This window comes from Pan troglodytes, chromosome 17 (genome assembly GCF_028858775.2).
Source record: "Pan troglodytes isolate AG18354 chromosome 17, NHGRI_mPanTro3-v2.0_pri, whole genome shotgun sequence".
Lineage (NCBI taxonomy): Eukaryota > Metazoa > Chordata > Mammalia > Primates > Hominidae > Pan > Pan troglodytes.
The window spans coordinates 17,405,406-17,432,913 of NC_072415.2; the positions used below are offsets into that span (position 1 = coordinate 17,405,406).

The 27,508-nt window shown below is 48.8% G+C and overlaps 1 protein-coding gene across 14 annotated transcripts in view; it reads right to left on the reverse strand.

Moving 5' to 3' along the window:
* LDLRAD4 (low density lipoprotein receptor class A domain containing 4) overlaps positions 1 to 27,508 on the reverse strand; it is a 436,354-nt gene that overhangs the window by 153,205 nt on the left and 255,641 nt on the right. For 2 of the 14 annotated variants that reach the window (XM_054672295.2, XM_054672294.2), the window contains exon 2: positions 1 to 27,508. This exon is cut by the window's left edge and continues 99,312 nt beyond it. The exons of the other annotated variants lie outside the window; for them this stretch is intronic. In XM_054672295.2, coding sequence (XP_054528270.2) covers positions 1 to 1,627 — 1,627 coding nt within the window. In that variant the 5' untranslated portion in view covers positions 1,628 to 27,508. 14 annotated transcript variants of the gene reach the window in all.

Here is a 27,508-nt window from a genome sequence, read left to right on the forward strand (position 1 = left end):
GGATTCTCCAGTGTCCACGGCTGGACGTGTGTGGCAAAAAGGATTCTCCAGTGTCCACGGCGGGACATGTGTGGAGATGGATTCTCCGGTGTCCATGGTGGGACGTGTGTGGCGAGAAGGATTCTCCAGTATCCACAGTGGGACGTGTGTGAGTAGAAGGATTCTCCAGTGTCCACGGCAGGACGTGTGTGGCGAGAAGGATTCTCCAGTGTCCACGGCGGTAAGTGTGTGGCGAGAAGGATTCTCCAGTATCCACAGCGGGATGTGTGTGAGTAGAAGGATTCTCCAGTGTCCACGGCGGGACGTGTGTGTGAGTAGAAGGATTCTCCAGTGTCCACGGCAGGACGTGTGTGGCGAGAAGGATTCTCCAGTATCCACAGCGGGACGTGTGTGAGTAGAAGGATTCTCCAGTGTCCACGGCAGGACGTGTGTGGCGAGAAGGATTCTCCAGTGTCCACGGTGGGAAGTGTGTGGCGAGAAGGATTCTCCAGTGTCCACGGCGGGACATGTGTGGCGAGAAGGATTCTCCAGTATCCACGGCGGGACGTGTGTGAGTAGAAGGATTCTCCAGTGTCCACGGCAGGACGTGTGTGGCGAGAAGGATTCTCCAGTGTCCACGGTGGGAAGTGTGTGGCGAGAAGGATTCTCCAGTGTCCATGGCGGGACGTGTGTGGCGAGAAGGATTCTCCAGTATCCACAGCGGGACGTGTGTGAGTAGAAGGATTCTCCAGTGTCCACGGCAGGACGTGTGTGGCGAGAAGGATTCTCCAGTGTCCACGGTGGGAAGTGTGTGGCGAGAAGGATTCTCCAGTGTCCACGGCGGGACGTGTGTGGCGAGAAGGATTCTCCAGTATCCACAGCGGGACGTGTGTGAGTAGAAGGATTCTCCAGTGTCCACGAAAGGACGTGTGTGGCGAGAAGGATTCTCCAGTGTCCACAGTGGGACGTGTGTGGCGAGAAGGATTCTCCAGTATCCACAGCGGGACGTGTGTGAGTAGAAGGATTCTCCAGTGTCCACGGCAGGACGTGTGTGTGAGTAGAAGGATTCTCCAGTGTCCATGGCGGGACGTGTGTGGCGAGAAGGATTCTCCAGTGTCCACAGTGGGATGTGTATGGCGAGAAGGATTCTCCGGTGTCCACGGCAGGACGTGTGTGGCAAGAAGGATTCTCCAGTGTCCACGGCGGGACGTGTGTGGAGATGGATTCTCCAGTGTCCACAGCAGGACATGTATGGTGAGAAGGATTCTCCAATGTCCACGGTGGGATGTGTGTGGCGAGAAGGATTCTCCAGTGTCCATGGCGGGACGTGTGTGGCGAGAAGGATTCTCCAGTGTCTACGGCTGGGGACATGTGTGGGGAGGATTCTCCAGTGTCCACGGTGGGATGTGTGTGGGGTGAAGGATTCTCCAGTGTCCACAGTGGGACACGTGTGGCAAGAAGGATTCTCCAGTGTCCACAGCAGGACGTGTGTGGGGAGAAGGATTCTCCAGTGTCCACAGCGGGATGTGTGTGTGGAAAAGGATTCTCCAGTGTCCACAGTGGGACGTGTGTGGGCAGAAGGATTCTCCAGTGTCCACGGCAGGACATGTGTGGGGAGAAGGATTCTCCAGTGTCCACAGCAGGACATGTGTGTGGAAAAGGATTCTGCAGTGTCCACAGTGGGACGTGTGTGGTGAGAAGGATTCTTCAGTGTCCACGGCAGGACATGTGTGTGGAGAAGGATTCTCCAGTGTCCACAGTGGGAAGTGTGTGGCGAGAAGGATTCTCCAGTGTCCACAGTGGGACACGTGTGTCAAGAAGTATTCTCCAGTGTCCACGGCGGGACGTGCGTGTGGAAAAGGATTCTCCAGTGTCCACGGCGGGATGTGTGTGGCGAGGATTCTCCAGTGTCTATGGCTGGGGACGTATGTGGGGAGGATTCTCCAGTGTCCACGGCGGGATGTGTGTGGGGAGAAGGATTCTCCAGTGTCCACAGCAGGACATGTGTGTGGGCAGAAGGATTCTCCAGTGTCCACAGTGGGACGTGTGTGTGGAAAAGGATTCTCCAGTGTCCACGGCAGGACATGTGTGTGGAGAAGTATTCTCCAGTGTCCACGGCAGGACGTGTGTGTGGAGAAGGATTCTCCAGTGTCCACAGAGGGACGTGTGTGGCGAGAAGGATTCTCCAGTGTTCACGGCAGGACTTGTGTGGGCAGAAGTATTCTCCAGTGTCCACGGCAGGACTTGTGTGGGCAGAAGGATTCTCCAGTGTCCACAGCAGGACGTGTATGGCGAGAAGGATTCTCCAGTGTCCATGGCGGGACGTGTGTGGAGAAGGATTCTCCAGTGTCCACAGCAGGACGTGTATGGCGAGAAGGATTCTCCAGTGTCCATGGCGGGATGTGTGTGGAGAAGGATTCTCCAGTGTCCACGGCAGGACTTGTGTGGGCAGAAGGATTCTCCAGTGTCCACAGCAGGACGTGTATGGCGAGAAGGATTCTCCAGTGTCCATGGCGGGACGTGTGTGGGCAGAAGGATTCTCCAGTGTCCACAGTGGGACACGTGTGGCAAGAGGGATTCTCCAGTGTCCACGGCGGGACGTGTATGGGAAGAAGGATTCTCTGGTGTCGTTTTCGCTGGCCCCTCACTCCCAGCTAACAAAGTGTTTCTTCCCATTGTAGCTTTGGCTTTCAGAAGTCAACCTTCTTTCCTCCCCAAAGGGAGGGCTTTCCTCACATAAAAGAAAATTAAGGTTCCCCCATATGTGTTTTGACCTGGTATTATGGCATGAAAGCCACTTGCACCTTCTTACAAAGTCTTAGTGAACTACTTTTGAAAAATGGTAATAATTAAAAAGGGTTAAAAATACACAGTAGCCAGCCTTTTAAAAACATTACAAGACTGACACAGCAGGCATGTGAAAAAAGAAGGGAAAAAAAAAAACACTAAAAGAGCCACCCTTTTGCCAGGCACAGTGGCTCAGGCCTATAATCCCAGCACTTTGGGAGGCCGAGGCAGGAGGATCACTTGAGGCCAGGAGTTCATGACCAGCCTGGGCAACATAGTGAGACCTTGTCTCTACAAAAAAACAAACAAATTAGCTAGGCATGGTGGCATGTCCCGGTAGTCCCAGCTATTCCGGAGGCTGAGGCAGGAGGATTGCTTGAGCCCAGGAAGTCAAGACTGCAGGGAGCTGTGATCACTGCACTCCAGCCTGGGTGAGAGAGTGTGACCCCATCTCTAAAAAATAAAAAGAACCCTTCTTTAAGTTGAAATAAAAGGAAGCTAAATAAAATGCTCTGTAACTAAGCAGTCTCCACTTTATTTAGACTAGAGAATGCTCATTATGAGTCAGGCAGCAGGCTGGATGGAAATTACTAATTAATTGAATATTATGGCTTAAAACACAGTAATTCATCTTACTTACTGCCTTTCTTGAATACATGCGTATTTCTTAGGTTTTGTTAAGCTAATGAAAGGTCATGTTTAAAGGTTATTAATGGGGAAGTTGTCATTCTGAGGTTGCTTGGCTTCACCTGTCTTCAAGTCCACTGGGGTGCCCAGGTTCGGGCTGGCTGCCTTGAGATTTGCTGGACAAATAGACGTGTGGGCATGACATTTTATACTATGTGGTTTTAATTCTGGTTTGCATTAATGCAGTGGTTTTGTGGTAACTGCCACAAACCTTGAAATCACACCCTTTCCCTCCCACCTCCCAATCCCTTTATTAACCTCGAGTATGGGGGACTTTGACTCCGATACCGGAACCAAGAGTCAGATTTCTGTGGTGTCCTCCTCTCGGAAAACATCAAATGACGTGACCCAGTTCGGTGCTGATGCTTGAGTCTCCCTAACTCGAAACACTAAATTTAACTGGGTACTTTAAAGGTTGAATTTTGATCTCCTCCGTTCTTCCGCTCCACAGGGGACATGGCTCAACTTCCACACGAAAGATTTAGGTCAGATGAAAAGATGGTATTAAAAATCTTCAACAAAAGATTTGTTAAGCATTAGACTGTGCTATTGCCTGTAGAAACCTCATCCCCTGAAAATCTTTTAATAGAATCAAGAAGAGACTGGGGTCATCTAATCCACCCCCTGACTTCAGGCCAGACCCCACTAAAATTGTTCTGGGCAAGTAAGGCCGCCACATTTTTAAGGTGGATGTTTTGTGTTTCCAGAGGAACAGACTCCACCATCTTCCTGAACAACGCACACGATTTCCTGACAGTCTCCACGACTCAGGATTTATTTCCTTATGATTAACCTAATCTCCAAAGCCACCACAGCACTCACTTCCTCCTGTGCCCTCACTGGTACCCATGGCGAACAGCTGGTACCTGTCCCCTGCATACTCACCTTCCCTGTTCCTCTATACGCAGCCAAATCTCCTCGAGGCAGAGAAGGGAGGCCAGGCGGGTGGTGGGAGCGCCAGGAGAACCTGCAGCGTATTACAGGATTTAGAAGGGGCCTGGGGAGCTGGGGAGGGTGAAAAATCCGTGGGAAGAAACTCCACAAGGGCCCGGCAGCTGGAGGCCGAGGCGACCCGACTGAGCTAGAAGGTGATGGAGGTCTTCGCGCTCTCTGAACACTGCGCAGTGGCAGTGCTGGTGACGTTGCCGTATGATCCAGGCAGAGAAACAATCCTCCGAGTTTCAGTCGCCATCTCAGTACAAAATTAGTAACTTGACTTCCAAAAGACAGGGCTGGGCCCTACGACCTTTGAAGTCTTCTCTTGTTCTAGAATTTGTGAGTCTATTAACCTATTCCTGAGCCATCTTCACCACTCTAAAGGTTATTGACCCAATTCTTCAAGGCAGCTGAGGGAAGATTTCAGAATCCTCAGTGTATTTCTTCCCTTTTTACTAAGCCACAGTATTAGTGACACCATCTTATACTTCAGGAATGGGGGAAATATGCCTTGGTATTTCCTCTAAAAGATAACTAAGTGGGATCCCGCAAGGGACAGCACCAAAGCTGCTTCTTAGGCTGGTGAATAGAAAACATTTGTTGACTGAAGGCAGACTCAGAGAAACAGACGAGATACATTTACAATCTCAATTGTTTGTAGCATTTTAAGCCCTGAGATTCGTCAACTAAAGAAGGAAAGTGATTTGGGTTCCGTTCCTTTCTCAGAGCCCTCCCCGCACCGTATTCGCCTCGCTGGCCCTGGAACTGAAACCACCTCCCCACACAGGGAGCGAGGCCGCGAGACAAAATGATTCCTGATTGTAATTTATGATGAAACTGTAGATTTACTGGTGTACACTGGAATTTTAATAGTCTTTCCTCTGAATCCTGCTGCATAGCCCTTCTGAATAGTCCCATACATGTATATTCAGAGGTCATTTTCTCAGACAACGATTCACTCACTGTGAAAACTTGGCAGACTGGAAATCTCTCCTTGATGCCAAATGAGACCTTAAGGGCCACCCTAACTGCCAAGCTGGGAGGCGGGTCTCAGGGTTGAAGGCAAACGGGGTTCGCTTGTGCCTTAAGCTGAATATGAGCCCATTCGGTTCCCTCTCACTAGTGTAACAACAGGAAAAAGCGGCCTTGAAGGACCACACATATAGGAAGAGAGGGTGAATTACAAATGACCATTGTTGAAGACTTCGTGAACAATCATTTAGTAATTCACTGATAAAGCCTTCATCCTGGGAGGCGCTAGGGGCACCCAAACTTCCTTAATTCCCACTGTGTCATTTATTCAATGTGTATGTGTATATATACACTGAATATACATATTTTTAATAATATATTATATATATAATATAATATATAAATATAATATTTTATATATATATATTTTAGTGGAGATGGAGTCTCACTCTGTCTCCAGGCTGGAGTGCAGTGGTGCAATCATTTCTCACTGCAGCCTTAGTCTCCTGGGGCTCAAGGGATCCTCCCACCTCAGCTTTCCAAACTGCAGCAATTACTGGTGTGCACCACCATGCCCAGCCTCAATGTATATTTTCTATAAAACAGGCAAATGCGAAGATGTCTTATGAGGGCAGATGTATCTGACTTGTTTTATGAAACTCAGAGGTAGGCTTGAGACAAGGGCTTTAGAGTTTCGGTGGCACATTGCAGTGTGAACTCATCAGGAAAAAGCCTCTAGACTCCAGTTCCTCAGTTCTCCACCTGAGACTGCTGGAAATGAATATGTTTCCTGAAGCTGTTTTATTTTTTGCTTAACTGATGTCCCTTGAAGCAGAAGTTGAATGAAGATTTTATTTCCTCTCTCGGTGAATATATGCTTTTGTGTCAGACAAGCTAGACAGCAGGTTGGGATACAGTGAATGTCAATATTTAATTGCACCTTCCTTTTCCACCTGTCAACCATGATGCCTCCTCTCAGCAGAGCCATCACCACCGCCCTGCTCCTTCTCCCCAAACTCATGTCGAGGTCATGTTGGCTGTCAGCTGTGCTCCGAGCCCAGGAAGGAGAGGAGGCACTGTGGGATGGCCAGGAAGGCGGCCTCCACACCATAAGGCAGGATTGCGGCACCGCGTCACCATGCCTGGACCACGCACCTCCATGCTGGGCCCTGCCAGGGATTCTCAGAAGCGGGGACCCCCTGGGTGGCCCCACACACAGATGGGAGGAAGCAGAGGGCCCACGGGCTGAGTGAGGTCCTGGACAAGGACCACAGGGCTGGAGGCAGGGACGGCACGGCTGGGCTTTGACCGCCTCCCTCTGCTGTTCTGTGCCCCTCTTCCCAGCCGCGGATGAAGTAAAGAGGCCATGTCCAACTCTGAGCCCCAGATGGGAGAAAAAAAATCATTTCATCTCCACCCCTCTCGGTTCCTTGCTTAAAGAAGAAAAGCTCTTATGTGACCAGTCAGGCACGGTGTCCTATCCTTAATGAAACGATGCCATTCAAATATTGGAAAATATTTCCAAAGCATATAAAGCAATGACCAGCTAAGAACAGCGTTCTTCTCAGAACCTTAGCAACACCAAAGCCGGAAGCCTCAGGGGTGCACAGTGCAAAAGAGGAAACATGATTTGTTTTTCCATAAAATATTTCTAGTGATCATTGCTTCCACAACCTACTTTTTTGAAGGTAAATTTTCTCTCAATTTTTCTAGCCCTAAAAGCTGACTCCATGATTTAACAAGTCCCTTCATGACCATGTTTTACATAGAACTGTCATGCAAAAAAATAGAAAAAGAAAGACAGACTCACTCGACTAAAAAGGAGAACCAGGGTGTCAGCCTGGCCTTGGGGTGAGGACATACACTTTCCCAGTATGAGCAGACTTGTGGAAATGGCATTTAAATGCTTGAAAACAATGTAACTTCTTGGCTGTAGGCAATATGTCAAGGTGTTTAGAAGATAAAGGATTGTGTTTTGATCCTCTCCTTTTTTTTTAAGACAAGATCTTTCTCTCACCCAAGCTGGAGTACAGTGGTGCAATCACAGCTCGCTGCAGCCTCAATCTCCTGGTTTCAAGTGATCCTCCTGCCTCAGCCTCCCAAACTGCTGGGATTACAGGCACACACAACCATGCCCAGCTACTGTTATTTTTATTTTTGTGAAGACAGGGTATTGCTATGCTGCCCAGGCTGGTAGCACAGCAATCCTCCCACCTCAGCCTCCCAAAGTGCTAGGATTATAGGTGTGAGCCACTGCACCCAGCCCGTTCTCCTCTATTTGCCACACTCATTTTTAAGGGAAAGGCAGGAAGAGTGGAGCTGCGGGGATGGAGAAAATGAGGAAGGGGGGTATGGCATGACCTGGTGCTCCCAGGGCACCCCACTGCCCAGGTGACTCAGGAGTTTCCAGGAGAGCTCCATCTTCTGAGCAGCTACCATTTCTCTGGAGGGATCTAAGGCCCTGGGACACCTGCTGGAGGGCCGCCCCAGTCAGTGGAGATCCCACTCCTGAGTAGGGTCTGACAATGCCCATTGGCCATCCTGTGGCCTTTTTGATGAGGCCAGGTGTCCTACGGGGCTGGGGAAGAAGGTGTTTGCCAAGGAGCTGCTACTCCCCAGCTGGACTGCAGGAAGAGTGAACGCACAGGAGCAGGCAGATTCAGACCCGGGGGGGAAGGGAGGACCAACTCCATCTGTTAATACTGCAGCCACTCCACCGGATTACAGCAATGCTGGGCTGTGAAAGGACGTCCCTTCCGGCAGAGGCAACTCGGAACCAGAAGAAACTTTACAAAGATGAGATCCCATCAAGAGCCCGGGAATAGGGGAGAAATCCAGGATTCACCTTTCCGTGCACTGGGGTGGATGAGTCCTGTGGCAGGCCACTCGCATCCTTCCTCTGTGCCCCTCAGGCCTGATGGTGTCCTGGCCATTCTGGGGACAAGCGCGTGGCCTGTTTCTAGCTAGACTTGCCTGAATCGGTCTTGTCTTGGTGTCTTGGGTCTTGGTGGCATGGATCTTAGAGAATGACAAGTTGCATTTTCAGTGGGGGGCAAAAACTCTATGAAGGTAGCATAAACCATGCTACTGTATTCATTATACCCAAGAAAAACAGGATTTCAGTGCTAGGAACAATAAAGCCAGCCTCATAGTCATCCATCAATTGAATGATGGAAGCGCCTCTACTCTTCCTTGCACCAATTCATGCAAGCCTCCCGGTGGTGTTCTGCAAATTTCATTATCAGACAGCACCAACGTGCAAAGCTTTGGCCTGATGTGGCGCAGACCCAAACACTGTCACCTGATGGGCAAAGTACCAGGGTGAGAAACAGAAGATCTGTTTTCCTGGCCTCTAGTTTTGGGTCTTGTTCTTTGTAAAATGGGTGTAAAACTCCCTGCTGGGCCACTTGACATTAACTTTATGACTGCTCATATACAAACGTCCTTGCTCCACACAAATGCTTCTTTTTTTGCTATAAAATCAAACGTTAGTATCTTCAATATAGCTTACTAAATCCCAATCACCAACACTACATATAATCTTTAAAGGAAACAGACAGAAACTAGATTCACTGGTGCCAGCTATCAATTATTTCAAACATATAAAGTATCTCAAAAAGAAATAAGTCAAACTTATTCTCACTCAGTTTCAAGTATGTCTATCTTAGGGCGTCTTTCCAAAAATCTCTGTCGTTAAGCTGGACACACACACACAGGTGCCGGCCCATGGCCCGAGCATGACAGACGCACTCGGTGACAAGCCCATGACTGACAGCCGCCATCTGATAGTGGAGGAGCAGCCAGCTAGCTGTGGGTTCCAGAGGTGATCAGCCACAGATGGAAAAGGGAGGTCTTGGGATGCTTTCATCGTCCCAGCTGCCCTGCAGGTGGACATTTGAAGTAAATCATTAACAAATCCCTGTGGCAGAAATACAGTGCACCTCAGCTCACCATCAGCTGCAAGGGACTCTGCCTGGTGTCCCACAGGCTGAGTAAGGGTCTGCGGCCTTTTCCATGAGGGTGGGTCTAGATGGTGGGGAGCAGCCCCCACTACCATGAAGAGGAGCAGAGATGACTTGGCCACCCACTGTGTCCAACTAAATCCCTATGGCAGCCCAGTGATTCACTCTGAGGTTAATTTCCAACATCTGAGAGGTTCAGGCTGGAGATACAGAATATCGTCCAAAGAGAGAGGCCCAGATCTAAAGGGGACAGGGGGTGCAGAAGCTTTAGCTGGACTCTCCCTGCCATGCCAATGAGCCAAGGATGTGCAAAAATGCACATCCTGCCATCTCCCTGACAAGCCTGGCCCTCCTCCAGAATGGGCCATGCTGCATGCTTTTAATATTCCATTTATTCCTTTCTGGAACACATCATTTTAAAAAACTTCCCCTGGAAACGTCTATAAACCATAGATGAGGTAAGGTTGAAGAGAGTTTGGGGCTATCATTTTATTGAGGTAAAAATATATACACATATAGAAAAGTAAACATAACTTACAGTTTTCATAAACTGAAACACCCATGTATATTTTTTGGCTTGGACTGTGATATTTTGAAATAAAAACCTCGCAAAAGGATACATAAACTGAAAAAATGTTCCATTTCAATGTAATTTTCTTGCTACCACTTCATAATATAGGTTGGGTATCCCTTATCCAAAATGCCTGGAGTCAGAAGTGTTTCAAATTTTGAACTTTTTTGGATCTTGAAAACTTGCATTATACTTACCAGTTATTCTATTATACATCCACCTTCCTAATCCAAAAATCTGAATCTGAAATGCTCCAATGGACATTTCCTTTGAGCATCATATTGGCACTTACAATGTTTCTGACTTTTGAGCATTTAAAATTTTAGGTTATTGTTATCCGATTGGGGTACTCACGCTGTGGCTGTTGACAGAGTTATAAACATAGCTGAAGGGAATATAATAAGCAGACCACAGTGGATCACAGGAAGCCATTTGGGTCCAAGAGCTTTCACGGCAGCAGGGCAGATGGAGTGCCCAAAACAGGAGCCTCCTAGTCTCTGAAGAGCAAGCCTGGTTTTCATGCTACCTTCACGGTGGTTTAGGAAAAGCACACACTCCATTTGGCCATGTCTCTTCCAAGTGGGGAAAACCTAAACTTTATTCCCTTTTATCATGAGTTATTTACAGAAGAAAAAGAGATATATGCAACTTTCATTCATCTTTTAGCCATTTTCTTTCATCCCTGGCACAAATCTCCTCCCTCCTTCTTCTAACCCATGTCCCTTTAAGTCACTCGTGTTAAAAGCAGCAAACAGATGCTGGGGATAATTTAATGCAGCAAAGGTCTTCCTTCCACACCTAGGAATGTAACTGTGCCCCACACACTGGGAAAGGGCTGCTGCTGTGTCACGATTCTGTGACAGGAATAATACAGGTGGTCACAGAAGAATACACATTCCAGGCAACAGTTTCATATAACTAGAGGCTACAGGGTGACTAGGCCATGACCCTGAAAAACAGGGGGTGGACCAAGCTGGCTAAGACTGACCGGACCCAGCGCAGAGCTGAATTTGAGCTAGGTCTCACCTCGGACCTCATTATCCGCTCACTGACGCACTCAATCACACACCACCAACACCATGACAGCTCCAGGACACCCTTATTTGGTGTAAGAATGGGTGACACTGGGCCAGGCACGGTGGCTCATGCCTGTTATCCCAGCACTTTGGGAGGCCGAGGTGGGAGGATCACCTGAGGTCAGGAGTTCGAGACCAGCCTGACCAACATGGAGAAACACTGTCTCTACTAAAATCAGCCAGGTGTGGTGGTGTGTGCCTATAATCCCAGCTACTCGGGAGGCTGAGGCAGGAGAATTGCTTGAACCTGGGAGGCAGAGTTTGTGGTGAGCCAAGATTGCACCATTGTACTCCAGCCTGGGCAACAAGAGTGAAACTCCGTCTCAAAAAAAAAAAAAAGAAAGAAAGAATGGGTGGCACCACAATTCCAATAAATCCCCACCTTTTTCCAGGAATTGTCATGAATATTCCACCCCTCGGTTAAAGAAACCCATAAAGATAGCAGCCCCAAACCCTATTCTGTGGCTCTCTTGAGTCTGCCCCCACACTTTCTTTTTGCAAGAGCATACTCTTCACTCTGCAATAAATCTTTGTACTTTCACTGTTTTCTGACTCATCCTTGAATTCCTTCTCACGACAGTGTCAAGAGCCTGGATGCTGGCTGGGGTCAGGGTCCCACTAGTGTTTAGGGACCTCCCTGGCCCCTGTATCAATTCCACCCCAGTTTGTGCGAGGACACTTGGCCGCTCCCCGCGCTCTGGGGAGTCTGGTCTGGGGAGTCGATTTCTCCATCTGTGCACCTGCTGGCATGACGGGCACCCGGGTGTGTGTGTCCCACGTGAGCGTGCATGTGCAGGGTGCGTCTGCAGAGCAGGAGACTCAGGAGCTAAGATCCAGACAATTCAACAGATTCTAGGTGATGGGAAACAAGAACTAGTCTGTTACAACTAAAAACGCCTGGAGGCAAATGACAAGTCAGTGTCTCCCAGGCCTGGCTTTCTTAGTGCACAGGGCTGCCTGGGGCACAGGCGGGGCTCCACAATGACTGTCGCTGGCTGGTTACAAGAAATAGGGGGTTTGCCACATCCCTGAAGTCAGTGTAGATCTCACAGCATTGATGCATTTCAGAAACGCACCTGGAAGGGTGCAGAAGTGTGAGATAGCTTGTATGCCGCCACCTCATCTCAGGACCTGTTTCTATCTTGCTCTCTCCTCTCCAAGGCAGTGGGATGCGAGGGCCCAGAGGGGCCCACAGAGGGGGTCTGCACTCTGTTCCCCTGACAGGCCCTGCCCTGGCCCTGTAACACTCACGACCAGGGCATGGCTCTAGGGAACAGGACCAGAGGGCAAACCCAACACAGAAGCGATGACAAGCGATGGGAGATGGCAAGGCAGGGCGGAAAGGGGGCCAAGGTTGTCCCTGGAAGTCCCTGCCAGTCTAGGGACAGGAAGGAGCTTGGAGAGGCGCTGAACTCAAGGGCCAGATGGCTGCTTTTCCATGAGGGAGCCAGGGTCACTCTCTAAGAGCCGAGGCAGCTCACTGAAAGCCTTGTCCTTCCCATCCCTCTCACCTGGACTGAAATTCAAATTCCTCGCCCAGGACCCTGAGACCCTGACCAGGCCCCTGCCCTCTCCCATCTCCCCCTTGCTCTCAGTGTTCCTGCCCACCTCCTGCCTATGTGTCCATGAAATGTCCATCAGCACTCCCCCTTCCCCAGATCCAGCACTCCACTCCAAGGCAGGTTCTCCAGGACGCCACCCTGGCCTTGGCACAGCCATGGCTTTCCAGGGCCCCCTTCATTTCTCTCCACAGCTCCAGACACCCAACATGACATTACAGTTTTCCTGTTTGTTTTCGATCTCTGCGAAGGCAAGGGTTTTACTTACTTAGTGTGGAATTGCCGATGCTGAAGATATTGCAGGAGTTTAGTCATACTTATTGGATGAATGAAAGAAGAAACAAGTTAGCTAGCTAATGCACACAGAAGGCCTGCAGCTGTAAGAACCCTGGCCATAAGATGGAGCATAGAGAAGTTCTCAGCCTCGGTAGCCACAGAAAGAAATGACGCCGATGCCACAAACACATCTTTCTGAAGGTGTCAGCATCTCTATCAGGGCAGAGAAGCCTTTGTTCTTCTTTGAGCAGCCCTTCCTGGTCTGGCCACATGGCCCTGCCGGGACAGATGCCCTTCATGCTCCTTTCTGACTGCATCCCCGACCCAACAGCAAGGGCCAGAGAGTCCTTCAGCCCAACGCCCACCTGTAAGTGTAGCACACCAGGGACAGGGGGCTAACCTGGCCCACTGCTCTTCCCCAGCACAGCAGGCAGGTGCCTTTTGCTACACTTCCTGGAGAGGCAGCAAGGTCCTTGATGTTTTCTGAACTGGATCATGGTTGGGGAATAAAAAAGAAATGATCACTCTCATCAAAGTTTTATGTAAGGAAAAAAGACCCCTATTTAAAACAATTATAAAACTTCAAATGCCTGAGAAGCATATGAAAAGGTGCTCAGGTTCACTAAACATCAAGGAAATGCAAAGTAAAGCCACAATATCATACTACCACCCACCCAGCAGAAATGAGAGGACAGCAAGCGTTGGGGCGCGTGTGGGAACGGCAGGGGTCTCCGGACATGCCAGCGGGAGTGGAAATGGGAAACCGTTGACCCTGGTGATTCCACCCCGACACTTCCAACAAAATGCAGCTCAAGGGGGCTCAAGGGGCTGCTTGAGTTCTGGGGCTTTTTTTTGTTTGTTGAGGTGAAATTTGCATTAATACACAACCATTTTAAAGTGAATCCTTCAGTGGCATTTCACACAAGTGTTTCCAGTGTATAAAAAAATCAGTGAGCTTTTGATACATGCACTTTTCTGAATGTATATATCAAGTCAACAAAGATTTTAATAAACAGAATGATGAAGTGATGAAATGTAAAATGCACTCTTTCCTCAAGCGCACTTCTTAGGAGCAGCTTTGCTTTGTAAACAGAGAGGAGGTGTACGCACTGGCACTCCTTCCGCTGACTCTGCTGCTCCGCGTTCTCCCTGGTGGAGCGGGCCCTGGTGGCTTCTGCTACATATCACCAGATTCCCTTCTGATGATGATTTATGCACTATCTATACATGTGACAAAACTCATTGGTAACCTTTCCAGATGGCTTTAAATTGTAACTTGCTATTTGTTTGTATGCTTAGCCAAGCTGCTACATTCCCAACTCTTTGGAGAAAGGAAACTATTTTACTTCAGCAAGGGGGAAAGTCACAAACCAAAAATAAATATGTAGTAAAATAATCTTGACACAAGAAAATCACCTCCAATGTGACATATCCCAGGGAACTACGTCTGCAGTAACGTCCTCATTACGTGGGTTCCGCAGCCCAACATGATTAATGTTTGAAGAGCAGAGAACGGGGTTAAAATCCAGTTTCTAGAATTCTCAGTTCTTGATATTTCCAGATGGTGGATGCATCCCACAACCATGAGCAATTATCAATAACCCAGAGCTACTTCAGCAGAGGCAGCTTCTGAATAAAGCTAAACCAGAAGAGAAGGGAAAAGTCCTGCTTTAAAGCAGTTAATGAATAAAGCTTTACCCTTTTGCATTTTTAACCACAGCTGATGCTTCCTATTCCTATTTTTTGTAGTGATAATACTTATTTATCCTGGCATCTTTTTTAGGGACAAGGTCTTGCTCTGTCACCCAGGCTGGAGTGTGGTGGCGTGATCATGGCTCACTGAAGCTTCAAACTCCTGGGCTCAAGCGATCCTCTCGCCTCAGCCTCTGAAGTCGCTGGGATTCCAGGCATGAGCCACCGCTCCTAGGCCTGGATTCTTGAAACATAAATTCTATCACACAGACGGCACTATGTGACATATGGGGATAATTATTAAGTTACTAAAACTGAAGCACCCAGCAGAAAGAACGCAGCAAGTGGGCAGGTGATCCCAGGCCACGCCCCGGGCCCAGCAGGGCGCATCTCTGTTCTACGAGTGGGTTCAGAGCAGCAGGGGCAGCAGCCACAAGCAGCATGAGGACGGTCACTACTGTCACGCCATACCAAGGAACTGATGCCCCATACATGTCCCTGGCCTGCAGACATGGAGAGCAGACAGGGTCATCGTGCCCAACAGGAAGCAGGCGGAGGCCCAGGAGCCACGAGGGCACGTGGCCAAGTTTCCCAGCCTGGTGGCTGAGGCCGAGCCCCTCACTCAGGCCTTCCTGGCTCCCAACTCCGTGTTTCTACCACCAACTACACTCCTACCAGAGGCTTTGTGGGGTCAGTGGAAAAGGGGCAGCTCCAAGCAGTAACAGTTATGCCAGCACTGTGCCAGCCAGACACCTGGAGAGCAAAGCACAGGCCCACAAAGCAGGTCCTCCCCACGAGGAGCTCAGGTCCACCGAGGGAAGGCAGGAGCTCGGACACTCTCCACTCACATCCCTGGATGCCCAGTACTTAGAGAAGTCCTAGTAAACAACAGGTATTCAGCAAATATTGGTCAGTAAATACGCTGCAGAATATTTCTCCAAATAGGGAGATGGTGTCGTGATAGAGCTCATCCACTGGGTGACGTGCCTGTCTGCAAGTCTCAGAAGAGCTGCAGAAATACAAATTATATTCTAATGTTTTAGAGTGATCCTCTACCGTGTTAAATACATCTAATAATATAACTGCATCCAAGGGTGAGCTTAAGCAAGCTGGTATAACCACCAGGGATATTTAAATCTACCCCCAAATATCCAAATCAATTCATATTTACTGACACCCATTTGAAAAATCAAGGAAGATACTGGCACTGGGTCAGATATGTGCATTAGTGCCTGTCTCTCCAGGTGGGGGCAGGGGGAGTCAGATCTTTTTAATTCCTACAGAAGAAAATTTCTGTAAGAATACAGATAGTGAGATAGAAAGCGATTCGCTGGTCTTGTTTTTTGAGACAGGGTTTCACTGTCACCCAGGCTGGAGTGCAGTGATGTGATCATGGCTCACTGCAGCCTCGACCTCATCGCAGCCTCGATGCTCCAGCAACAGAGGCTCCCACTTCAGCCTCCCAAGTAGCTCGGAGTAGCTGGCACACCACCGAACCCGGCTAATTTCTTTTATTTTTTTACTTTTTGTAGAGACAGGGTCTCCCCATATGTTACTCAGGCTGGTCTCAAACTCCTGGGCTTAAGTGACCCGTCTGCCTCAGGCGCAAGCCACTGCACCCAGCCTAGAAAGTATTTTAACATTTTCTAAAGGCAACATAAAAAGCACAGCTTAGAACTTGTTCTCTAAAACTAATCCAAAAATACGTGCCTGGCCTGCTCTGTGTTTTCATCTTCCTTGCCACTGGATCTACTGCTCCTCTCAGCCTACAGACTCCAGCATCACCCAGCGAATGCAGAGGAAGGAGCCACACTTCTGAGGAGGGGAAGGAAAACGAAGGTGAGTCTTAGCATCAACTCCCTGGGTGGGCTTCGGCCCCTGGGTTCACCTCATTGCTGTCACACAGGGATGGCAAGGGGCTTTTGCTCCTTCCCTGGATGGAGGGAAAGAGAACATAGACATCTCACAGGCCAAGTCAGAAAGGGACAGACCAGGGTTAAGCTAAGCAGGGGGCCCAGGGGTCTTGAGCTGTGAAGCAGATGGCAGGAGACAGAGCAAGCGAGCTGAATGTGGGGCCTGCTACTGAGAGGAGAGAGACCTTCATAGGACCAGGAAGGAGGGGCTCAGAACAGACAGACCGCTAGTGAGTATTGCTGGGTAAGACCTGGGAGGACCTGCCCACAACACCTTCCTGTCTGAGCTGCTTGGGAAAGGGTCTCATTTCTCTGAGTCCCACTTTTCTGATCTGCATGGGAAAGGGTCTCATTTCTCTGAGTCCCACTTTTCTGATCTGCAAAGTGGAGATAACGTCTACCCTCACAGAGATGGGGAAGATTAAATGATACAACACGCACAGTATCTGGCGTTTGGTAAGCATTCGGCAAACACATCTTAGCTAGCTTGCCGACTAGGGGCCAGAAGCCTGGAAGAGAGGCACAGCACTCACATGCCTCAGCCCCACTCAGGATAGATGTGACCAACCCCAGGGCTCCCACCCACCATGCTGGCTGAAGGCTCAGGGTTCTTAGCATAGCAGACAGGCAGCCACACTGCTGCGTGATGCCTGACATGACCCCCGGGTCCAGGGGTCTGTCCAGGCAGGGGCAGCACAAGTGTTTTACAAAGGTTTCCACAGCAAAGATGGAGGACTAGACTTGGAGATGGGAGCTTCAAGGAAGAGAACTCAGTTCTCAGCACACCAGTTAAGGCTGAGAGCCCAAGAACACAGTGAGAAACTCAGTAACTACAGAGCCGTGTTGTGGCAGGTCTGGCTAGATGCTGAGCCAAAAGGACTGGGGCTCAATATATTCTCTCTGTGGAGAGATGGGTTTGAGACCAGGGATAAAACCTGTCCTGAAAACATGGGCTCAGAAAACAACACCCCAAGATATGGTGCTTTGGCATGCTGACTGCTTTGAACAATGGAGATTGAAAGGCCTCAGAAATAAGCTCAGAACCAAGGCCTCTCTCCAACTTGCTTCCTTGCCCTCTTTCCCTTCTGAAGCATGGGGGTGGGCTCTCTCTGAAGGTCCCTCATCTGACCTAGGGAAGTTCCTCTGGAAGGAATGCATTTGTCTTAGACTCCCCTCCCTAGGATTTATATTAATCACAGAAAATTAACTTTAACATAGGAGAGAAAACTCAAAGTCTCCATGCCCAGGACAGACTTCACCTATTCTTTCAACTAAAGGGCTGTTACCTGAGAGACTTAATCTGCATAATTAGACAACTTTTGTTCACACTGCACTTCCACCCCTCACCTTCCCATAACTTGTCACTACCTCCCCCAGGGCCCATAGGAACTTAGTCCCAGTCCATTGTCTGCTCTTGAGTCCACTCATCTCCTCATTGAGGGGTCCCTCTCCACACAGACTGATGGGGCTCAGAGAGGCGGCCCCTGCAGTCCCCATGGGACAGCTCTGACCCGGCCCTCTCAGGCATGCTGTGCTCCTTCCCATGCAATTGGCCTCAATTTTCACTTTTGTTTCTGAGTGGTGATGGGGGGAACTGAAATATTCAAATGCTTGTAAATAAATCACCCTGTCTCATTGCTCAGCTGAGTGTTTTTTGCCAATACAGAGCTTCCGTGTGCTCACGCTCATGGGAGTCAGCTGTGGGGAAGGTGGGACAGTGGGGTTTGCACAGAATAAGCACATGGCGCGGTCTGCAGGGCCTCCTTTTTATGCAGCGGCCTGCGCTCCTGTCCTGGCCCTGGCAGAGGAAGTGTGTGCAGAAGGATCTGAAAGTCGGGGGTGAGATGGGCAGCGGGTTCAGAGGCAACAGTCCCCAGGGGTGTGAGTTTGGCACTGGTTCTCCACCTGACATGCCCCCAGGCACTGCCCTTCTCTGCAGGCCCCCAGCCCTCACTACAGGCCAGGCTTACCCACTGGGTCTCCTTCCTGGAAGGCAGCGTTGGCCTTCCTGTCCCTGCTTGCCTCCCCACTGTCCACCTCGGCCACAGAGACGCTCACTCTCCCTCCTCAGTCTGGAGAGCTCCTCACTGCCCCTGCAGGCCCTCCAGTCCTCTCACTTTGGTCACTCTGTCTCCCCCAGCCCCACTCCAGCCCTGCTCCGCCCTCTGCCCTCCTGCCCTGTGAGCCTTCTGCCTTCCCCCTCCTGCCCAGCAAACTCCACTCACCTCTCACGCCCTGTCATTTCCTCCAGGAGATCTTTTCTAAGTTGAAGCCTTCTGTCCAAGACACTCCCATAATGATGAATCTAACCATCCGCCCTTCCTAGAGGGGCTCATGGAGAACAGAACGTGGCTGCCCTGCCTGGATCCCTTCAGAGCCTCAGGCCCAGCTCAGGACCCTGCCTAAGAGCAGGCACTTGATAAACGCCTGTTGAATGAATGAATACATGAGCCATGGTGTCCAGCGAGAGAACACTGCTGCCCCGGAAGAGGTGTGTGCGGTGGGGAGGGGGTGGAGACTGGGGGACAGGAACAGTGACAACAGGGGCCCAGTCTTGGGTGGTGGTCACAGCTCGAGGGCCACCAGAAGTCTTCCCAGCAGACGGGGCCATGCACAACCGTATCACAGCACATGCCTAAGAAATCACGTTGCTGACAGCAGTCAGTGTCAAGCCACAGTCAGCGTCTACACGTGCCCCCGCTTCTCAGGCTTTGAACCTGAATCACCCCTTCTGTCCAGAGGAAGCCATCCACAAAGTTGGAGCATCAAGGTGAGAGCTGAGGCACAGGAGAGGGAAGTGTCTGCCTCAAGACTCTGTCCTCTTCCAGACACCTGTCCTGTCCCCGCTTCCCCAGCTAGGCAACCTCTCAAAGCAGGGTGTTCACTCTCAACAGGGCAGAAGAATTTGCCCATCTTCTGATAGGGCAGAAGATGACGGGAGGACAGCCACACACGTTCCAAACTGCTCTCAGCTTCCAGGTCAGGCTCAGCCATTGTGCAGCCCACACTGGCGTGTCTGTCTGTCGGGCATGCATGTCTGCCCCACCCCACGTCTGTCCCTAGGACATGTGCGTCCACAGCTCCCACACCAGAGTTCCCAGGAAGACAATGATCAGGCCAGAATGCTGGACTTTTGCTTAGGTCAATGTTATATGTTTCTTAGATGCTGACACACTAGTCAAGGCTCTGGCTGACACAGCTGACAGCCAGGATGTGGGTTTTCACTGGGAGTCATGGATGTCTGTGAGGCTGGATGACCTTCCACTTCCTACTCCAGGTCACTTATTTCTAACATTTGTCGTCATGACCCAAATCTAACTTTAAAAGCATTCTTCCACTTTATGAAGCTCCAGTCGGGTTTTATGACTTAATTTTTAGAGAAGTTTTAGGTTCACAGCAAAATTGGAGAGGAACATGCAGAGATTTCTCACGTGCTCTCTGCCTCCCACCCCCAACACACGCACAGCCTCCCACGTGATCACATCCCACACAGAGTGGCGCATCATTACGCTTGATGGACGGACACCACCACTCCTTCATCACCCAGAGTCTGTGGCCTTCGTTAGGGTTCACTCTTGTACATTCTCACAGGTCTGGACAAATGTATTTTGCCATGATCTACTGCTACAGTACCATACAGAATAGGCTCACGGCCCTAAAAATCCTTTGTGCTTCTCCTAATCGTCCCTCCCTCCCTGCTACCCTGGCAATGATCTTCTTACTGGCTCTACAGTTTTGCCTATTCTAGAATATCACACAGTTGGAATCACACTGTACGTAGCTTTCAGACTGGCTTCTTTCACTTAGTCACAGGTATTTAAGTTTCCTCCATGTCTTTTCATAGCTTGAAAAGAAAAAGCACATTTCTTTTTAGTGCTGAATAATATTTCATTGTCTGGATGTACCACAGTTTAGTTATCCATTCTCCTACTGAAGGACATCTGGGTTGCTTCCAAGATTTAGCCATGATGAATAAAGCTGCTATAAACTTCCATGTGAAGGTTTCTGTGTGGACATAATGTTTCAACTCCTCTGTGTAAATACCAAGGAGCACAATTGTTGGATCAAATGGTAAGATTATGCTGAGTTTTGAAAGAAACCGTCAAACTGTTTCCAATGTGGCTGCCCCCAGCCATAGATGAGAGTTCCGGTGGCTCCACATCCTCCCCAGCATTTGGTGTTGTCAGTATTCTGGATTGGGGCCATTCTAAGAGGTATACAGTGGGATCTCATTATTTAATTTGCATTTCCCTGATAACATATGGTGTGGAACATCTTTTCATATGCTTATTTTCCATCTGCATGTTTTCTTTGGTGAGGTGTCTATTAAAATTTTTGGCCATTTTTTTAATCAGGTTTTTTTCTTTTTTCTTACTGTTGAGTTTTAAGAGTTCTTCGTATAGTTTGGTCCATTATCAGATTGTCTCTGTAAATATTTTCCTCTAGTCTGTGGCTTTTCTTTTCTTTCTTTTTTTAGATGGAGTCTCACTCTGTTGCCCAGGCTGGAGTGCCATGGTGTGATCTCAGCTTGCTGCAGCCTCCGCCTCCCGGGTTCAAGCGATTCTCCTGCCTCAGCCTCCCAAGTAGCTGGGATTATAGGCACCCACCACCATGTCCAGCTAATTTTTGTATTTTTAGTAGAGATGGGGTTATGCCATGTTGGCCAGGCTAGTCTCCAACCCCTGACAACAGGTGATTCGCCTGTCTTGGCCTCCCAAAGTGCTGGGATTACAGATGTCAGCCACTGCACCCAGCCCTCTTTTCAATGACTTAAAAGTGTCTTTCACAGGGCAGAAATGTTTAATTTTAATGAAGTGCAGCTTCTCAATTATTTTTTTCATGCCCCATGCCTTTTGTATTATATCTAAAACATCACCATCAAACCTGAGGTCATCTAGATTTTCTCCTATGTTATCTTCTAGGAGTTTTAAGTTTTATGTCTCATATTTAAGCCTGTGATCTATTTTGAATTAATTTTTGTGAAAAGTGTAAGGTCTATGTTTAGATTCAATTTTTTGTGTGTGCATGTGGAGAGCCAGCTGTTTCAGTACCATTTGTTGAAAAGATAAATCTTGCCTCCACCGTATTACCTTTACTTCTTTGTCAAGATTCGTAGGCCATATTTTTATGTGGATCTGCTTCTGGGCTGTCTGCTCTGTCGACTGATCCATCTGTCTGTTCTTTTGCCAACCTATCTTGATGCCTGTAGCTTTATGGTAAGTCTTTAAGGCAGGCAGCGTCATTTCTCCTCCTTTGCTCTTGCCCTTCAGTACTGTGTTGGCTACTCCAGGCATTCTCCCTTTCCATATAAACTTTAGAATCAGTTTGTCCGTATCCAAAAAACAACTCACTGGGATTTTTATGAGGAGTGCATTGAATCCATTTATGAATTTGGGAAGAACCGGCATCTTGACTATATTAAGTCTTCCTATCCATGAACTTGGAATATTTCTCCATTGACTTCTTTGACTTCTTTAATCAGTTTTGTCGTTTTCCTCATATAAATCTCATGCATATTTTGTTAGATTTACCTAAGTATTTAATTTTTTGCATGCTATTATAAATGGTTTTGTGCTTTAAATTTCAAATTCCACTTGTTTATTGTTGATATATAGGAAAAAAGCAATGTGAAGCCAAGCAAGGATTTTAGGCAAAGAACAGACATAGCTGAATTTTGTTTTCAAACTAGAACCCAGTTGATGTTCAGAATGGATTAAAGGAGAATAGGTGCTTGGGACAACGGGAAAATACCAGCTGTTAATCCTGACCTTCTAGGGCAGCACACCAAAACCTGGATGTGTATATTCATCACCTGGCAATTCCGTTACAGTAGAAGATACGCTACAGCAGGCCTGGGTGGAATCCAAGAGTCAGCATGTCCAACAAGCCCCAGGTGATGCCAATGCTGCAGGGTCTCAGACAACCCCGAGTCAAGAGGGTCTGGGGGAAAGCAGATGGGGCTCTGAGCTCAGGCAGAGACCGTGAGGAGGGGAGGATGGACTATGTTCCAGAGAAAATACACTGTCTTGCCACTCTTGTCTTTCTCCCTCACTGTATCAGAAGTAGGTCCGAAGCAGGAAGGAGGGGTACGAAGGAGTCAGTGGGAGCAGATGAGTAAAAAGCACCTGCCTTTGGTATCCTTCGTTGATCTGAGATGCATTATCCGAGCCCGGGACCACGGAAAAGCCGCCAGTTTCCCCCAACCAGTGAGATGTGCCTGCTGGATTTTTCCTGCAGCTCTGGCCCTTGACTACACCGACTTGAGGGATGCCCTTGACTGCCTGTCAGCAGGGCCTGCATCAGACGCCTCTTCTGCACCCCCTTTCTCCTTCCAAAATGCGAACATGGCTCATCAAAAGGAGCGAGAGGTGCGGGGTCACATAAGCACTTAGATATCCCCTGGGCTCACTTCTTTGCTCTCCAAACTGTAGTTTTCTCAGCTATGAAAAGAGGGGCTTGGTCTAGAAAACACCTCTAATTGCCTTTCCATAATCCCATGACCTGAGCTCTCCCCTCAGCCTTTGAAAGCCTCCTCTTTGTTTCCAAAGATCAACATCCAAGCCATGCTGCCTGCACAGAGTCAGGTTTTCTCTGCTTGGGCTTCTGCCAGTACTGAAGAGAAATGCATGACAAGTATCCCGCCTGATAGAGGCAGGTGGGAAGGCTCTTCTAGAAGCATTCTGCTACTGTTTCTCATGGGTCATGGAGGCAGCTGGGTGGCCACAGAGGACCTGCTGCTGGATGCTTTCTCGGGTGAGCGTGCATTTCCCACCTCATGGACCTCCTTCCTTGTTCTTCTGACCATGGTTCCATCAACAAACGCCCATGCCCAGGAAGGTCGGGGCCCCAGCTTTTCTTAGCCAAGGAGCAGAAGTCTAACACCACAGCTGTCTTGCTAGAAGATAAAGTGAGGCCTAAAAGAAGGACCCCTCTGGGGAAAATTAGGGCCCAATCCTCCTGGTAATCCTTGTTTCATTCTTTACCACAGAAAAATTCCACCAAAATTACTAATATTCATTACCATGAGTTCAGTCTCCTACAAAGCCTAGTCCATTGTGAGGTCAAATTCAAACATGTTTGTATAAACGGATCTTAGTGAGTTTTCTTGAGACATCAAAAAGCATAAGAAAAATATAATTAGAGAACTTTTTCAGATAAAAGGCATAGTCCATTCCAATTTAAATATTATCCATGTCACTCCATTCCTTTGTCCAAAAATATAGGCTGAAGCAAATATCTGCTGGAGACCACATCTAGGGGCAGGAACAGTCCTCACCAGGCACCAAGCAGGTCCCACAGTGAGTGAAGTGGGCTGGGCTGTGAGCAAACAACATCATGGGCCTCAAGATCCTGCAGAGGCTCTTGGCCTCTATGTGGAGGAGACAGAGAGGGCCTAGGGACAGGGGACACGTGGCCCACCTGCTACTGCATCTTCCCATTTTTTGCAAGAAATATGACTTGATTTTTTTTTTTTTGAGACAGGGTCTTGCTCTGTTGCCCAGGCTGGAGTACAGTGGTGTAATCATAGCTCACTGCCGCCTAGATCTCCTGGGCTCAAGGGATCCTCCCACCTCAGCCTCCTGAGCAGCTGGAACTACAGGTGCACACCACCATGCCAGGCTAATTCTTAATTTTTTTTTAGAGGTGGGGTCTTGCTACATTGCCCACGCTGGTCTCAAACTCCTGGACTCAAGCGATCCTCCTGCCTCAGCCTCCCAAAGTGCTGGGATTATAGATGTGAGCCACCAGACCAGGCTGGATTTTTAACATGAAGTCTCCTAATTTAGTCTTAATGTTGGCAATTTATTTATAATTTTTAAACACTGAGGACTTCATTTTTAAAACAGTGAGGTGTACACACCAAGTTAAACATGCGTCTGGACCAGATGTGACCCCTGAACGTGACTTTGCCACCTCTCACCCACAAAGCAGAGCCCCTTCCATAAGGAAGCCACAGGCACTTAAGGCATCCATGTGCCAACATACCAAGTTTTAAATCTGTTACAGATTTACAGACCCTTCAGTCTGGTCCCCCCGGATTAATCCAAACTATATCTCAGATTCCCCTGACAAACACCCCATTCTAATGAGGCTGACCTCCTGTTCCCCTGACAAACACCCTGTTCCAATGAGGCCGATCTCCTGGGCACCTGTGACCAGACCATTTCCATTTCCTCCTCCATCCCTTTGCTCAAATTCTTTCGTTCCTCTGCAATGTCCTTTCTTCTTCCTTAGAGTCAGAAGCACAGTCATACTCCACCTTTCTACACCATTGTCCTTGACTCCTTTGATGACTGTGTCTTTTATTATCTGCACCAAACAGTTTAGCATGTAGTCATGCACGGCTGCTTATTGTGAGCTAGCTGTTTCATATGTACTCCTGATGAGGCTGTGAATTCTGGAGGGAAGAGGCCAGGTCTTGTTGGCTGTTCACAAGATTTCTTGTGTTTTAGGGTAATGGGAGTCCGTGTGCACCATAAGCTACAAAGACCCCCAGGACATTGGCCACAAAACACACTGCATTAATTGATACAAAACAGAACAGCCAGGCAGGGCCCAGTGGCTCATGCCGGTAATCCCAGCACTTTAGGAGGCTGAGGCAGGAGGATTGCTTAAGACCAGCCTGGCCAACATAGCAAGAACCTGTCTTTAGAAAAAAAAAAAAAATCAGCCGGGTGTGGTGGCGAGCACCAGAGTCCCAGCTACTCTGGAGGCTGAGCCACAAGGATTCCTGGAGCCTAGGAGATCAAAGCTGCAGTGAACCAGCCTTGAGCTCCTGGGCTCCAGGGATCCTGTTGTCTCCGGGCCACAGAGTGAGACATCTCTTAAAACAAAACAAAAAACAGAGCCACCACTGTGAATCTGGCATTCCTCATACTGGGAGAAAGAATTGTTTAACCTAAGTGAAAAAGATCTAGTGAAGAAAGTGCCAAGCACAGACTGAAAACAGCAAACTTAATGTTTGCACCCTTGAGGCTCCTGTCTGCTCCACTTCCCTCTGGAGTCACGTCAACACTGGATGTGACTAAGGCTTCTTTGGGTGCTTCCCAGCAATCAAGAGGAGCCACCCCAGACCCAGGGCAAGCACCCTCAGGCCCCAAACTGTGGCTCCTGGGAGCCCATGGCATTTGTCTATGACCCATAAACCATCTTAACCCCAGATAAGCAGGACTCAGCTCATGCTAAACCATGAGGAATCCTCCACCAACCCCAGCACCTGTAGCCCCTGGGCCGCACATTTCCTGGGTCAGCCTGAGTCCTCTCTAACTGCCACCCAAAAACCCCGAGTCAGACATAGCCATCCTAACCTCGGGAGACAAAGACCTTTTTGTTGTTTGTTGTTGTTGTCTTTGAGACAAGGTGCCAGGTGGGTGTGGGGTAGAATCAACTCTACTTCTGGAGTCTCCAGACACTCTCATGATCTGCACCTGTGGCCCCTCTCCCTCTGGCCAGGCACTGGCTTCACTTCCATCCCAGTTCCTCTGCTCCCCTGCAGACCATCCTCTGGGTCCAGGAGGAAGGGAGCAAGACCCACCTGGCCCCGAAGTCCTCGCTGGGGTATCAGGACCGCTGCACTGGCCACATCATCACTTTCTGTCCTGCATGGAGGGAGCAATGGCTTGGATCTGCACTCAGTGGGCTGGAAGCCGCCTCCCAATGTTGCTTCCATTTGAATCTGACACGTGTCTAACTCCTGAGGTTGGGATGGATATGTCTGACTCAGGGTTTTTGCAGGCTGACCTAGGAAATGTGCAGCCCAAGGGCTGCAGGGGCTGGGCTGGTTGAGGATTCCTCATGGCTTAGCAGCTGTATTAGTCTGTTCTTACACTGCTATCAAAAATACCTGAGACTGGGTAATTTATATTAAAAAAGAGGTTTAACTGGCTCACAGTTCTGCAGGGGCCTGTACAGGAAGCACAGTGACTTCTGCCTCTGGGGAAGCCTCAGGAAGCTTCCAATCACGGCGAAGGCAAAGGGGGAGCAGGCACATCTTAATGGCTAATGCAGGAGAAAGAGAGCACGAGGCGGGTTCTGCACACTTTCAAACAACCGAACCTCATGAGAACTCACTACCACGACAACAGCACCAAACAGATGGTGCTAAGTCATTCACAAGAAACCACCCCCATGGTCCAACCACCTCCTACCAGACTCCACTTTCAATGCTGAGGATTACAATTCAGCAACAGATCTGGTGGGACACAGAGCCAAACCACATCAGCAAGAGCATGGGTCCTATTTGTCTGGGGTTAAGGTGGTTCCTGGATCAGAGACAAATGCCACAGGCTCTCAGGAACTTCACTTTGGGGCCTGAGGTTGCGTCTCTCAAAAAGAAAGTGTTTGAATTTGGATCTGGTGTATAAGCCCCGCCCCTGTATAATATGTATATTATAAATATATATAACATGTAAATGTTATATATATATTTATTTATTTATTTATTTATTTATTTAGAGATGGGATCTTACTGTGCTGCCCAGACTGGAGTGTAGTGACACAATCATAGCTCACTGCAGCCTCCAACTGGGCTCGAGCAAGCCTCCCACCTCAGCCTCCTGAGTAGCTGGGACTACTACAGATGCATCACTACACCCAGCTAATTTTTACTTTTTGTAGAGACTCAAACTCCTGGCCTTAAGCTATCATCCTGCCTCAGCTTCCCAAAGTGCTGGGATTACAGGCATGAGAAACAGTGCCCAACCCCCACTAGGCTTTTGAATCTGTCTGGCTGTGATATGATTTTCATGCAGAAACACCTAGACTATGGGATAAATGCCTACAATAAACAACTAGAGAAGCTGGAGATGGGATGAAGAATCCAGGCCACGTGCTCTTTCTTTCCCTTGTGGGATTTTTGCCTGGGCAAGAAGAAGACACATTTTTAATGTCTCTGTTTTGAAATGAACATAACTCACCTGATGTATGATCTTTAGGTTATAATTAGGTTTGCTTTTTCTGTGAACTATATTCTGCCTTCAAATGCTTCAATCCATCTGATGTGCTGGCAGGCGGGGGCGGGGGGTTCTCAGTGTATTCCCATAAAGTATTTTCATTTCAGTTGAGAAGATTAATTAATGTTGACTTCTACAAACAAATG